This window comes from Geotrypetes seraphini, chromosome 2, assembly GCF_902459505.1.
Source record: "Geotrypetes seraphini chromosome 2, aGeoSer1.1, whole genome shotgun sequence".
In the NCBI taxonomy this organism is placed as follows: domain Eukaryota; kingdom Metazoa; phylum Chordata; class Amphibia; order Gymnophiona; family Dermophiidae; genus Geotrypetes; species Geotrypetes seraphini.
Genome location: NC_047085.1, coordinates 521,781,071 through 521,794,909, shown reverse-complemented (window position 1 = coordinate 521,794,909; position 13,839 = coordinate 521,781,071). Strand labels below are relative to the sequence as shown.

General features: G+C 47.4%; 1 protein-coding gene across 2 annotated transcripts; it reads left to right on the top strand.

Annotated features, from left to right (window-relative positions):
• The first annotated feature begins 3,867 nt into the window (after positions 1–3,867).
• LOC117355678 (zinc finger protein 567-like) lies at positions 3,868–13,277 on the top strand. 2 transcript variants are annotated; one of them, XM_033934589.1, is made up of 4 exons: positions 3,868–3,994; positions 9,197–9,323; positions 11,482–11,577; positions 11,825–13,277. In XM_033934589.1, the coding sequence occupies exons 1-4, from the start codon at positions 3,983–3,985 to the stop codon at positions 12,754–12,756; spliced, it is 1,167 nt and encodes a 388-aa protein (XP_033790480.1). In that variant the 5' UTR covers positions 3,868–3,982; the 3' UTR covers positions 12,757–13,277. The 2 variants fall into 2 exon arrangements, with proteins under 2 accessions (XP_033790480.1, XP_033790479.1); XM_033934588.1 differs by having other exon boundaries at positions 11,822–13,277.
• The last annotated feature ends 562 nt before the right edge of the window (positions 13,278–13,839 follow it).

Sequence of the window (13,839 nt, the reverse complement as noted above, 5' to 3'; positions counted from 1 at the left end):
AAACGGTGGAGGTTATGCTCTGTTTTAAACAGTCAAAAAGGTTGAGTAGCCTTAGGTGCAGCAGAAGGTTGAGGTTTTTGTTGCTTCTGAGGTTGCTGTTTCTTAAGAGGAGGGTGATTATAAGGAGCTGTGCTCGGAGCAAAACGCCGCTGATAGATAGGAGCAGGGCGTGCAGGTTTGGCAGGAGCTGGTTTTAGCTTAGGTCTGATAATAGAAGCAAAGGATTTTTCATGGTCAGACAATTTCTTAGTTGCTTCTTTGAAGAATTTATCGAAGAGGTCATTACCTTCACAAGGGATATTAGCCAAGCAGTCTTGAAGATTAGGGTCCATGTCAATGGTACGAAGCCAGGCAAGACAACGCATAGCTACAGAGCAAGCAGCTGCTCGGGCAGACAACTCGAAGGCATCATAAGATGACTGCAGAAGATGTAATCTGAGTTGAGATAAAGAAGCAAGGACTTCTTGAAACTCAAAATACTTTTGAGTATCCAAATAAGTCAAGAAATTTGGTAATAGAGAAATGAGGAATTCAAAATAAGTAATAAACTGAAAATTATAATTGAGGACTTTAGATGACATCATGGCATTTTGATAGATGCGACGTCCGAATTTGTCCATCGTTTTCCCTTCCCTTCCAGGAGGAACTATGGCTTAAACCTTGGAAGGATGGGATCTCTTCAAGGAGGACTCGACAAGCAGGGATTGATGAAATAACTGTGAGTTGTCAAACCCTTTGTGATGCACAGTTTTATACCCAGAGTCCAATTTTCCTGGAACAGCTGGTATAGAAAAGGGTGTTTCCATGCATCGACCAAAAGTCTGATTCAAAAGCTTATGAAGAGGAAGCTTAAGTGACTCTGCCAAAGGTTGAGGAAGATGCATGACTTCTAGATACTCCTTAGAGTATTTGGAGCCAGTATCTAATTGAAGATCCAAGTCCACAGCCATCTGACGAAGAAAAGATGAGAAAGATAGCTGATCTGCCAATGCTTTGCCTCAAGAAGGACTCGAGGACGTCGAGGCAGCCTGGGTCGAAGATGAAGCTTCGGCAGGAAGAAAGGCATCAAAGGAACATGGTGACTTGGATGAGGCAATCGAAACCGGGACATCCTCGAGGTCCGGCATTGGAGACCTCGAACAAGGAGTCGGAGGTCTAGTCAAAGTTGGGGTAAATCGAGGCTTAGTTGAAGAAGGTCTTTCTTTAGAAGAAGAACTATGCCTGGAAGGATGCCTCGATGAAGGCCTCGATCATCGATGAGAACTGTGCCTAGAAGCAGATCTCGAAAATCGAGGAGACTTCGCCTCGGAGATGGAAGCAGCCGATGGTATCAAAGAAAGTATAGGACTGGAGGCTGTAGATCAAAGCTCCAGAGGCTTAGTGGAGGAACCTCGATGCACTCCCAAAGACTCTGCTCCTTGGATAGTAAGTGAGGATTCCTTCCGAGGCACTTGCAAAGATTCTGCTCCTTGCTGTATGTGCTTGGATGCCAGACCAGACACTCGCAGAGACTCTGCTCCCTGCAAAGAGTGTGTAAGCTCACACTGAGGCAGGAGAAGTGGCTCGACCTCGCGGGAGTCTGCTGAATGCCCAGGCTGGATAAGAGGAAGAAGCTTCGGTCCCATATTAGTAAGGAACTGAATAAATTGCTTCTCCAACATGGTCTGGAAAGAAGCCGGCAAGGATGGATCCGCGTCTGAAACCAGACCACCTGCTTTGGCTGGAGGTTCCATTGAGGTAGTGTGAGTGTGCTTCGACTTGGAAGTCTTAGGCACTTTAATCACTACCACTGGAACTGTCTGCTGAGCAATCTGACCTGAGGAAACAGGGGAAGATACAGCAGATGTTGTCGAAGAAAGAGCCGCTGCAAACAACGAAGGTCTGATGAGGCTTGAGGTGGAAGCAGTAGAAGCAGGAGGAGCCTCGGTAGGAGTAAAGGCCGAGGTTGCCTTTGAAGTCGAGGGATCTGAAGAAGAATCCATCTCGAAGAGCTTCGATGATTGAAGGCTTGAAGCTGAAGCGTAGCACAGCGCAGGTACGACTTCAGATGATGTTTTGGCCCAAGGCACTTGAGGCAGCGAAGGTGTGGGTCCGTAAGAGAAATTGCGCGCTGGCACTTGCTACACTTCTTGAAGCCCGTGGCAGGCCGGGACATAGGAATAAAAATAGCCGTTGCAAAATCGAAGCCCTCGGGCTGCGGCCGAGTGGCCTGTCCCGGGAAACGGACGAAAGAGGAAAAGTTTTTTTTTTTTTTTAAACTGAAAATGAAAGAAATAAAATAAGAACAGCGATTCGTGAGGAAAAAATACAAACCGCGGTTCAGAGAAGGCACAAAGTAACGAAGTTAAAACGCAGAGAGTCAAAGACGGACTTCTCGGCTCCGCGGAAAACTGAGAACTGAGGAGATGCGCCCTGCGCTGGGCAGGAAGGCACTCACGCATGCGCGGTGCGGGCGACTCGAAACTTCGAGTTTCTTCAAGCAAGTCTGCTTATGAGGCGTCCGCATCTGGGCTCCGTGGATGACGTCACCCATATGTGAGGATAGGCTGCCTGCTTGTCCTGGGATAAACTGTTTTATTTTACTTTTGTGATTATGATAAACATATGGATGGCCTCAAAATAGTACCTGGTGGGCCGCAGGTGCCCCCGGGCCATAAGTTTGAGACCACTGGCCTACAGCATCCAGGAACTTGGTCTCGCTACTGCAGCTGGAGTTGCCTAGGTTCCAATCTATCCCTGGATAATTGAAGTCGCCCAAGATGACTGTGTCGCCTCCCTTGCATTCGTGTTTAATCTCGTCCGTCATTTCTCCATCAGTTTCTTCGGACTGCCCTGGGGGGTCGGTAGTAGATGTCGATCTTCGTATCCGTTCCATTTGTTCCTGGTTTTTTGGCCCATAGAGACTCTACCTTATTGTTCGTTTCCGGTGTGTTCTCTCCAGTAGACTCAATTCCCTCTTTTACGTACAGGCAATATCCCCACCTTTTTTGTCCTACTCTGTCTCTGTGATATAGCTTGTATCCCAGCATTACAGTGTCCCAGATGTTGTCCTCATTCCATCATGTTTCCGTGATGCCGATGATGTCATAGCTTCCAATTCCCTTATTTTATTCCTTAGGTTCCTTGCATTTGGGTACATACACTTAAGTTTACGGCCTGTTAATTTCTTGCATTTCCTTTCCCCTTCTGTCTCCCTCACTTCCGTCCCTTTCGATCCGTTGGGATTTCTATCTTGACTATGAGTCTTCTCTGCCATTTTCTTGCATGGTATCCTCATTTCCCGAACCATCGACTCTTGGTCGACTGTTGGCTTTCCCCTTCTTCTTAGTTTAAAACTTCTCAATTTCCATGGGCATAAACTCCTAAGCTTCTCCTGCAGCAGATTCAGGAACGATGTGTGGCCACATTAAGAACAGTGTGTAGCTGTGCGTGTTGTACCTTATAGGGAACACTTTTGTCAGCTGGGAGCAGAGGTTAGCAGCAAGAAGCTTAAAATCTGAGTTACCTACAAACCTGACTTAAGAAAAGCTTTAAAAACGTAACTCGTTCTTAATCTGGGGACTTCTGAGCTGAAACCTGCAGAAACATCCGGCCAGAGGTGGCAGCAGCAATTTGTCTATCCGGCTAAAGAGATAGTTGGTGCTTTCCTTTCTCTCCTCTCATTCACTGCCATGTGCCAGGAAGTGACTCCATGACTCAATAACTGTACCTGACTCCGCCCCTTCCACTGATTGGTCACAAGACTACTGAGGGAAAGGAGAGAAGCACAAGGTCCGCCCCTCGAACACTGATTGATCCATTTCATATGGGGATTTGCAAGAATGTTCCTGGGGGGGAATAAAGGGGGAGGAGTTTCACTTCTCACTTCCTTCCTCCATTAAGAGAGATTCTCATTTCCTGAAGGGCCTCATCAAAGCTTAAAACTACATCCCTAGCCCAGAGTTGCATTGAAGGAGTTGGTGCTGCGGAGAAGGGCAGAAGAATGGCTCAGGAGGTGGGTAGGAGAGAGACTGAGCCTGGCCCTGCTCCCTCCACTCCCCAGGCTCTTCTTCCTCATCCTCCTCCTGCTTTAGCACAATCTCAATTTCTGCTTCCTGGCACTGCTCCCTCCACTCCCCAGGCTCTTCTTCCTCATTCTCCTCCTGCTTTAGGACAATCTCAATTTCTGCTTCCTGGCACTGCTCCCTCCACTCCCCAGGCTCTTCTTCCTCATTCTCCTCCTGCTTTAGGACAATCTCAATTTCTGCTTCCTGGCACTGCTCCCTCCACTCCCCAGGCTCTTCTTCCTCATTCTCCTCCTGCTTTAGGAAAATCTCACTTTCTGCTTCCTGGCACTGCTCCCTCCACTCCCCAGGCTCTTCTTCCTCATTCTCCTCCTGCTTTAGGACAATCTCACTTTCTTTTCCCCAGCACTGCTCCCTCCACTGGCCAGGCTCTTCTTCCTCTTCTCCTCCTGCTTTAGGACAATCTCACTTTCTGCTCCTGACACTGCTCCCTCCACTCCCCAGGCTCTTCTTCCTCATTCTCCTCCTCCTTTAGGACAATCTCACTTTCTTTTCCCCAGCACTGCTCCCTCCACTCCCCAGGCTCTTCTTCCTCATTCTCCTCCTGCTTTAGGACAATCTCACTTTCTGCTTCCTGGTACTGCTCCCTCCACTCCCCAGGCTCTTCTTCCTCATTCTCCTCCTGCTTTAGGACAATCTCACTTTCTGCTTCCTGGTACTGCTCCCTCCACTCCCCAGGCTCTTCTTCCTCATTCTCCTCCTGCTTTAGCACAATCTCACTTTCTGCTTCCTGGCACTGCTCCCTCCACTCCCCAGGCTCTTCTTCCTCATTCTCCTCCTGCTTTAGCACAATCTCACTTTCTGCTTCCTGGCACTGCTCCCTCCACTCCCCAGGCTCTTCTTCCTCATTCTCCTCCTCCTTTAGGACAATCTCACTTTCTTTTCCCCAGCACTGCTCCCTCCACTGGCCAGGCTCTTCTTCCTCTTCTCCTCCTGCTTTAGGACAATCTCACTTTCTGCTTCCTGGCACTGCTCCCTCCACTCCCCAGGCTCTTCTTCCTCATTCTCCTCCTGCTTTAGGACACTCTCACTTTCTGCTTCCTGGCACTGCTCCCTCCACTCCCCAGGCTCTTCTTCCTCATTCTCCTCCTGCTTTAGGACAATCTCACTTTCTGCTTCCTAACACTGCTTCCTCCTCTCCCCAGGCTCTGCTTCCTCATTCTCCTCCTGCTTTAGGACAATCTCACTTTCTGCTTCCTGGCACTGCTCCCTCCACTCCCCAGGCTCTTCTTCCTCATTCTCCTCCTGCTTTAGCACAATCTCACTTTCTGCTTCCTGGCACTGCTCCCTCCACTCCCCAGGCTCTTCTTCCTCATTCTCCTCCTGCTTTAGCACAATCTCACTTTCTGCTTCCTGGCACTGCTCCCTCCACTCCCCAGGCTCTTCTTCCTCATTCTCCTCCTGCTTTAGGACAATCTCACTTTCTGCTTCCTAACACTGCTTCCTCCTCTCCCCAGGCTCTGCTTCCTCATTCTCCTCCTGCTTTAGGACAATCTCACTTTCTGCTTCCTGGCACTGCTCCCTCCACTCCCCAGGCTCTTCTTCCTCATTCTCCTCCTGCTTTAGCACAATCTCACTTTCTGCTTCCTGGCACTGCTCCCTCCACTCCCCAGGCTCTTCTTCCTCATTCTCCTCCTCCTTTAGGACAATCTCACTTTCTTTTCCCCAGCACTGCTCCCTCCACTGCCCAGGCTCTTCTTCCTCTTCTCCTCCTGCTTTAGGACAATCTCACGTTCTGCTTCCTGGCACTACTCCCTCCACTCCCCAGGCTCTTCTTCCTCATTCTCCTCCTGCTTTAGGACACTATCACTTTCTGCTTCCTGGCAATGCTCCATCCACTCCCCAGGCTCTTCTTCCTCATTCTCCTCCTGCTTTAGGACAATCTCACTTTCTGCTTCCTGGCACTGCTCCCTCCACTCCCCAGGCTCTTCTTCCTCATTCTCCTCCTCCTTTAGGACAATCTCACTTTCTTTTCCCCAGCACTGCTCCCTCCACTGCCCAGGCTCTTCTTCCTCTTCTCCTCCTGCTTTAGGACAATCTCACTTTCTGCTTCCTGGCACTACTCCCTCCACTCCCCAGGCTCTTCTTCCTCATTCTCCTCCTGCTTTAGGACACTCTCACTTTCTGCTTCTGCTCCCTCCACTCCCCAGGCTCTTCTTCCTCATTCTCCTCCTGCTTTAGGACAATCTCACGTTCTGCTTCCTGGCACTACTCCCTCCACTCCCCAGGCTCTTCTTCCTCATTCTCCTCCTGCTTTAGGACAATCTCACTTTCTGCTTCCTGGCACTGCTCCATCCACTACCCAGGCTCTTCTTCCTCATTCTCCTCCTGCTTTAGGACAATCTCACTTTCTGCTTCCTGGTACTGCTCCCTCCACTCCCCAGGCTCTTCTTCCTCATTCTCCTCCTGCTTTAGCACAATCTCACTTTCTGCTTCCTGGCACTGCTCCCTCCACTCCCCAGACTCTTCTTCCTCATTCTCCTCCTGCTTTAGGAAAATCTCACTTTCTGCTTCCTAACACTGCTTCCTCCTCTCCCCAGGCTCTTCTTCCTCATTCTCCTCCTGCTTTAGGATGCTCTCACTTTCTGCGCCGGGCCTGTGATGATGCCAGTGGCAAAGTCAGTGTTGCCACATGAAGCTGGTTGACGAACGCGGTGTTAAATCTGATAACTGACTTTGCCACTGGCATCGCCATATACCCAGTGCAGCTTGAGATCTTGTTGCAAGGAGTTGAACCACATTGCAGGCTTTATCCTATCTGAAGAAGACCTTGAATGCTTGAATGTTTAGAATGCCATTGGTAGATGACTAGCCCAAAGTGTACGTGTGTAGCTTTTAGCAAAGTATGTGAAATTTGTTATTTTCCACAGTAAAGAGCACATATTGAAGGTTAATTTAATAAAATACTGCTAGATTATTTGCATGAAGTGTCTTTGTATTAATGTATGATTGCTGAGTGTGAAAAAATAATTGATACACTTCTCCCTCGGTATTCGCAGGGGCAGAGCCGGACCGCGAATGGAGGAAAACCGCGAATATCTTCTCGTCCGGCTCTGACCCACCTCCATCTCCCTCCCACCTTCCCCCCGGCATCCCGGCCTTACCTGGTGGTCTAGCAGGCTTTCGGGGCAGGAGTCATCTTCCTACGCTCCTGCCCCGTGCAGAACGCTAATAGGAAATGACTGCCGTGAGTTCCCGTAGTCTCAAACTCCAACCCTTTGCGGGCCCACATTTTTTATTTTTTCTATTTTCTATTCCGTTCTCTGAGGGGCAGCTCAGAACGGTTTACATGAATTTATTCAGGTACTCAAGCATTTTTCCCTGTCTGTCCTGGCGAGCTCACAGTGTACCTGGGGCAATGGGGGGATTAAGTGACTTGCCCAGGGTCACAAGGAGCATTGTGGGTTTGAACCCACAACCCCCGGGTGCTGAGGCTGTAGCTTGAACCACTGCGCCACGCTCTCTCCACCATTTTGGATTTGTAGGTACTTGGAGGGTCTCAGAAAAAAAAAAGTGAATGTCTTATTAAAGAAATGACCATTTTGCATGAGGTAAAACTCTTTATAGTTTATAAATATTTCCTTTTGGCTAAGTCTTAATACCGAGGGCCTCAAAACAGTTCCTGGTGGGCCGCATGTGGCCCCCGGGCCGCGAGTTTGAGACCAATTGTCTAGACGGAACTTACACGTAGTGAGTTACACAATGTAAAGACAGGTCTAAGTGCCTAAAGGTATCCAATGTGACCAGACAACCACTGCACCGACAAAGTAACATAGTAACATAGTAGATGACGGCAGATAAAGACCCGAATGGTCCATCCAGTCTGCCCAACCTGATTCAATTTTTTAATTTTTTCTTCTTAGCTATTTCTGGGCAAGAATCCAACGCTCTGCCCGGTACTGTGCTTGGGTTCCTACTGCCGAAATCTCCGTTAAAACCTACTCCAGCCTATCTACACCCTCCCAGCCACTGAAGCCCTCCCCAGCCCATCCCCCACCAAACGGCCATACACAGACCGTGCAAGTCTGCCCAATACTGGCGTTAGTTCAATATTTAATCTTATTTTCTGATTCTAAATCTTCTGTGTTCATCCCACGCTTCTTTGAACTCAGTCACAGTTTTACTCTCCACCACCTCTCTCGGGAGCGCATTCCAGGCATCCACCACCCTCTCCGTAAAGTAGAATTTCCTAACATTGCCCCTGAATCTACCACCCCTCAACCTCAAATTATGTCCTCTGGTTTTACCATTTTCCTTTCTCTGGAAAAGATTTTGTTCTACGTTAATACCCTTCAAGTAAAGTAAAGACCCACACACTCTCCCCTGCCCCCTGACTCCACTGTACCCCCACAAAGTTCAGAATAAAAACGTACATAACCTGTCTCGAACATCAGCACCTGGCAAAGGAAAGCCTAGTACAGCTGCACAGAGGTGGGGTGGGCTAGTGAACAGTAGAGAGAAGGACCCAGGCCCATAAGCCACTCTAACCATTAAATTAACGGTGGAAAATGTGAGCCCCCCCAAACCCCATAAAACCCTACTCTGCTGCCATATAGGTGCTACCTGAGGCCATAAAGGCTAATGGGGTTGTATATAGGTGGGTAAAGTGGGTTTGGGGGGGGCTCAGCATGACCTATAAGGGAGTTCTGGTGAGATGTTTGTGTGGCACCCTTTTTGTGAAGTTCCCACTGCTCTGTTGCCATGTCTGGGTGTCCAGTCCGTCAACATGCTGGCCCCTCCCACGTCCAAACGGTCTTGTTCTGGGCGTTTGGGACTCGGATGAATTTTTGGCTGAGAATGTGGTATGAAGATAGACGTACTGGCGGTGGGGACGATGAAAAGTCTGGACGTACAGAGAGACGATTTTCGGGGGAAAAAAATACCTTTCAAGAATGGACATTTTTCTGCCTCCGACTTTGGGCGTCTTACGCCATACGTCCGAATCGGACCTAGACGTTTCTTTGGATTAAGCCCCTCCCACATGCACAATTTTTGGGCCCATCGGGGAGAGGGGACAAATCTGGCAGTCACTGGGGAAAAGCGGCCTTGGCATCCCCTGTTCAGCGATAAAGTGTCAGAAGAGTAAATGCGGCTGAAATCTAATCCGAGTGTGTTTCTGGTTTGTGTTTCAGATGCGGGTGATGTTTGAAGAAATCACCGTCTCTTTCTCCCAGGAGGAGTGGGAGTATTTAGATGAAGGGCAGAAGGAGCTTTACCAGGAGGTGATGAAGGAGAATCACGAGACTCTGATCTTCCTAGGTATGGACTGCATTATCCAATACAAGGTCTGATTTACTGAGACTATTGGTGACTTTTTCATAAGAACATAAGAGCTGCAGTACTGGGACAGACTGAAGGTCCATCAAGCCCAGGATCCTGTTTCCAACAGTGGCCAACCTAGGTCCCAAGATCCCAAAAGGGAAAAACAGGTTTTATGTTGCTTCTCCTAGGAATAAGCAGTGGATTTCCCCAAGCCTGTGGTCGTCTCTTTTAGGGAATGATCCAAACCTTTTTTAAACCCCGCTAAGCTAATTCATTGCCTCATTCCAGCTCCTACATTGCTACTTAATAGTTGCATTTATTTTTGATGGGTCAAGTAGTCCTTATATGACAACTCCAGCTGTGTCCTGTTTATGGCAGTTTGGATTAGGATGGCCCAGAGAGGGCTTCGACAGAAATTCCAGTAATTTGGAACCTAAGGACTTTTTTTTACCCCATCAAAAATTACAAAGGCTAGGAGACACTCAATGAAGTTACTTTTAAAACCCACAGGAGGAAATATTTTTTTTTTTTTAAAGCAACTATCAAGCATTTATCCTGCCAGTGATTCTTGGTAAAAGAATTCAATCAACATAATCTCTGTATGTTGCAACAGACAAAACATCCTTGAAGTGTAGAACCCCACTCCCCCTCTTCGCCTTATTCAAATATATAATGGAGGCACCCAGTTGGTTCGGCAGGAATTTTAGGGTTACCATATGGCTCCAGAGAAATGAGGATGGATTGAGAGATCCAGGCTATTGCTTTCAATAGAAGTAAAACCTGGAGGTCTCAATCTGTCCTCCTTTTTCTGGAGCCATATGGTAACCAACTCTATACAGGATGCCCCCACTGAATAACAACAAAATACTCACCCAACCCCTCCCCTGGTATGGAGGCAAAAGTTGAGAATGACACAGTGACTGCAACGGTAAACCCGCAGGAACGGGGAAAAATTCAGCCCGTTTGCAGGGGGTTTAAGAACAAAGCTTTTCACCACAGTAAAGGATGACTTCCGTATCACCTCTCTCCCGGCCAGCAGAACCCCTCCCTCGTGATCACAGGTCCTGCAACGCCTATAAACCCTGCCCCCTTTAAAACCAGCTAAAAAACCCAGTGACTCCCCTATTGATCAGCTCCTTTGCGCCTCCTGCACCAGGCCTACCAGCATTTAAGAAGCTTCAGCAACCGAAGAGGCAACGTTGCAGGTCTGCTCCGGGGCCTTCTTCCGGCTGAGTCCCTTGGCCTTCTGATGGAACTTCCGGTTTCACAGGAAGTTACATGGAAGAAGGGACTCGGCTGGAAGAAGGCCCCGGAGCAGGCCTGCGACGTTGCCTCTTCGGTCGCCGAAGCTTCCTGCTAGCTTAGGGCTCTCTCTGATCCCCTAGTTGCGCTCCCCTAACACTATTCAGCACCGTGTAGAGAATCCAGACCTTAGCACAGGATTTAGGTTTTTCAAACGTCTGGTGTATTTTTCATCCTACTGATAGTGATTTTACTTGTCATTCTTTACCAAAACTCTGCTGCGAGACTCATCTTCTACCAACCTCGCTACGCTCACGTCACCCCTCTCCTTACGTCACTTCACTGGCTCCCTATCTGTCACCGCATACAGTTCAAGATCTTATTGCTGACCTACAAGTGGGTTCATTCTGCTGCCCCTCAATATCTCTCCTCACTTCTCTCACCTTATATACCTCCCAGAGATCGCCGTTTCTCAGATAAGTCACTCAACGTTGCCCTTCTCCTCCACTGCCAATTCCAGACTTCGCTCCTTTCATCTAGCTGCCCCTATGCCTGGAATAAATGACCCGAGTTTGTCCGTCAGGCCCCTTCCCTTGTTTAAAAGCAGACTGAAAACCCACGTTTTTGATATAGCTTTCAATCCTTAACCCTACTCCTCTGCCCTCCAACCCAGCCTGCTGATTAACCATTCCCCTTGACTGTATCCATGACATCTTGTTTGTCTGTCTTGCCTGTTTAGATTGTAAGCTCTTTGGAGCAGGGACTGTCTTCTTTGTGACTCTGCACAGCGCTGCAGAAATCATTCATAGTAGTAGCAGTAGGATGCTAGACTGCATTGAGAGGGGCATAAAAATCAGGAAGAAGGGTGTGATGTTGGCCAGACCTTACTTGGAGTGCTCTTTTCTGTCCACAGAAACAAATCTCCAATTTGTCAATCCTGATATGTTATCCAAGATTAGACGAGATTCCCGAATGTCAAGAAAGAGAAAAGCCACTCGCTCATACGCAGGTAAGTAAGAATATTGCTCAGAGCAAGAGAAAGCATGCCAGAGGACATTTGAGTAATGCTGTAAGAAATTATACAGAGTGGACAAGAGATAAATAATAAGCCGGCCTTGTAAAATCAAGGTTTGGGTTTATTTCTATATATTACCTTTAAAAGTGGACCAATGTGGCTACCACAGCACTATTTGACTCATAAAATTCCAATTCCTTGTCACTAATATATGATTAATATCTTATTTCATATTAAGCAGATGACGAGGCGAAGCAGGAAAACCGAAAAGAGCAACCTTTAAAACGCAAACTGTGCCCAAAACAGGTCATTGTTTCCCAATGGACAGTCGGGGGAGAATCTGGGAGAAGGCGGCAGGAATCACCGACGGAGCAGAGACGCCCTGCAGGAGACTCACCGGATGGAGCCACTGAGCGTGAGAGAAGTGACAGGCAGCTCAGAAACACCCCTGTGCACCAGAGACTCCTGAAATCAAAGACAACCTTCCAAAATAATGATAGTGAGAGGAAGACTTCTAAATGCCCCCAGGGAGAAAAAACAGGAAAGAAATCCTTTGTATGTAAATCCTGTGGAAAGAACTTTGATAAGAAACCGTGTTTTATATCGCACCAAGAAACCCACAGAGAAGAAAAGACCTTTTTGTGCTCAGAATGTGGAAAAGCGTTCACACTCAGACGATACCTATTAAAACACGAGAGAGTTCACAAGGGAGAGAGACCCTTTGCCTGTGCTCAGTGTGGGAAAACGTTCCCTCGTAAGGATACCTTAATAGTACACCAGAAGTTCCACACGGGCGAGAGGCCGTTTCACTGTTCTGAATGTGGACAATGTTACATTTTGAAGAAACATCTACAAGCGCACCTTAAAATTCACACGGGCGAAAGACCCTTTGCATGTTCTGAGTGCGGAAGGTGTTTTCCAGTACGGAGAGAACTAAGGAGGCATCTGAGAACCCATACCGGAGAGAGACCCTTTCCGTGCACGGAATGTCATAAAGCTTTCTCACGAAAGGAAGGCCTTGAAAAGCACCTTAGGGTTCACACGGGAGAGAAGCCTTTTCCGTGCTCAGAATGCGGGAAAAGGTTCAGCCGCAAAGATCTTCTAAAATATCACCAAACGCGGCAGCACCAGCCTCCAATGTCAAGCCAGGAAACGTCTTTTGAGGCTGACTAGAGTCAGTGGCAAATCGCAGCTGGAGCCGCAAAGGAACAGAATAATTGCAGTAAATTTGACGGACCAAAATCCTACTTCGCGTAGCAGCGAGGCGCATTACTGTCATAGTTTGGAGAAGTTTCCTCCAAGAGAAACCATTCAAATGTCCTTACAATTTGAATACCCGAGAAACTTTACTCAACATATGCTGATGATATCTTCATATTACTTGTGGTTGATCCACATCTCGATAATTTGATACACAATATTAACCATTGTATTACTAAACTTCAGTCCTGGGTGCTGCAAAGACTAAGCTTTTATGGCTTGGCCCAAAGTTGGATTCTCTCCCTTCTGCTGTGATCTTAGGAGAATCTTTGAAAATTGAGTTTTCCTCGTTAATACTAGGTATTGTTATCGATTCTTCACTTACATTTAAGGACCAACTAAACTCGCGTACTAAAAAGTGTTTTTTCAGCCTTTGTGCTCCGAGAAGAGTGAGAGCACTTTTTCAGCAACAACACTTCTCTGTATTGGTTCAATCAATCATTTTGTCAAGGCTGGATTACTGCAATTCAGTGTATTTGGGTCTTTCAAAGGTCAGTCTGCAGAGACTTCAATTAATACAGAACACTGCAGCTAAACTTATCTTTGGTAAGAGTAAATTTGACCACATAACCCCTCTGCTCAAGGAATTGCATTGGCTTCCAGTGTATCTCGGAATTCAATTGAAGTGCATTTGTATTGCATTTAAGATCCTATTTGGCATTTTTGCCACTTTGATTCCTTTAGACTGGAATGTTCATAGATCTCATCTTGCCAGAAGTTCTCCCAAATTAAAACTTACATTTCCCTCTCTCAGTGGTAAAAACAGAACCTTTAAGAGATTTACGGCCTTTATTACAAAGCCACACTAGCGGCTGCCACGCGGCAACAGCCCCGAAGCCCTTTAAATCTCTATGGGCTTCAGGGGCTTTGTAAAAGAGGCCGTTAGTCATTCTTTTGCTTTTAAATTAACCAAATTCTGGAATGCTTTTCCGCTTACATTAATAAGTTTAGGTTCTTTTGCTTTATTCCGGAAAGTTCTGAAAACTTTTTTGTTTG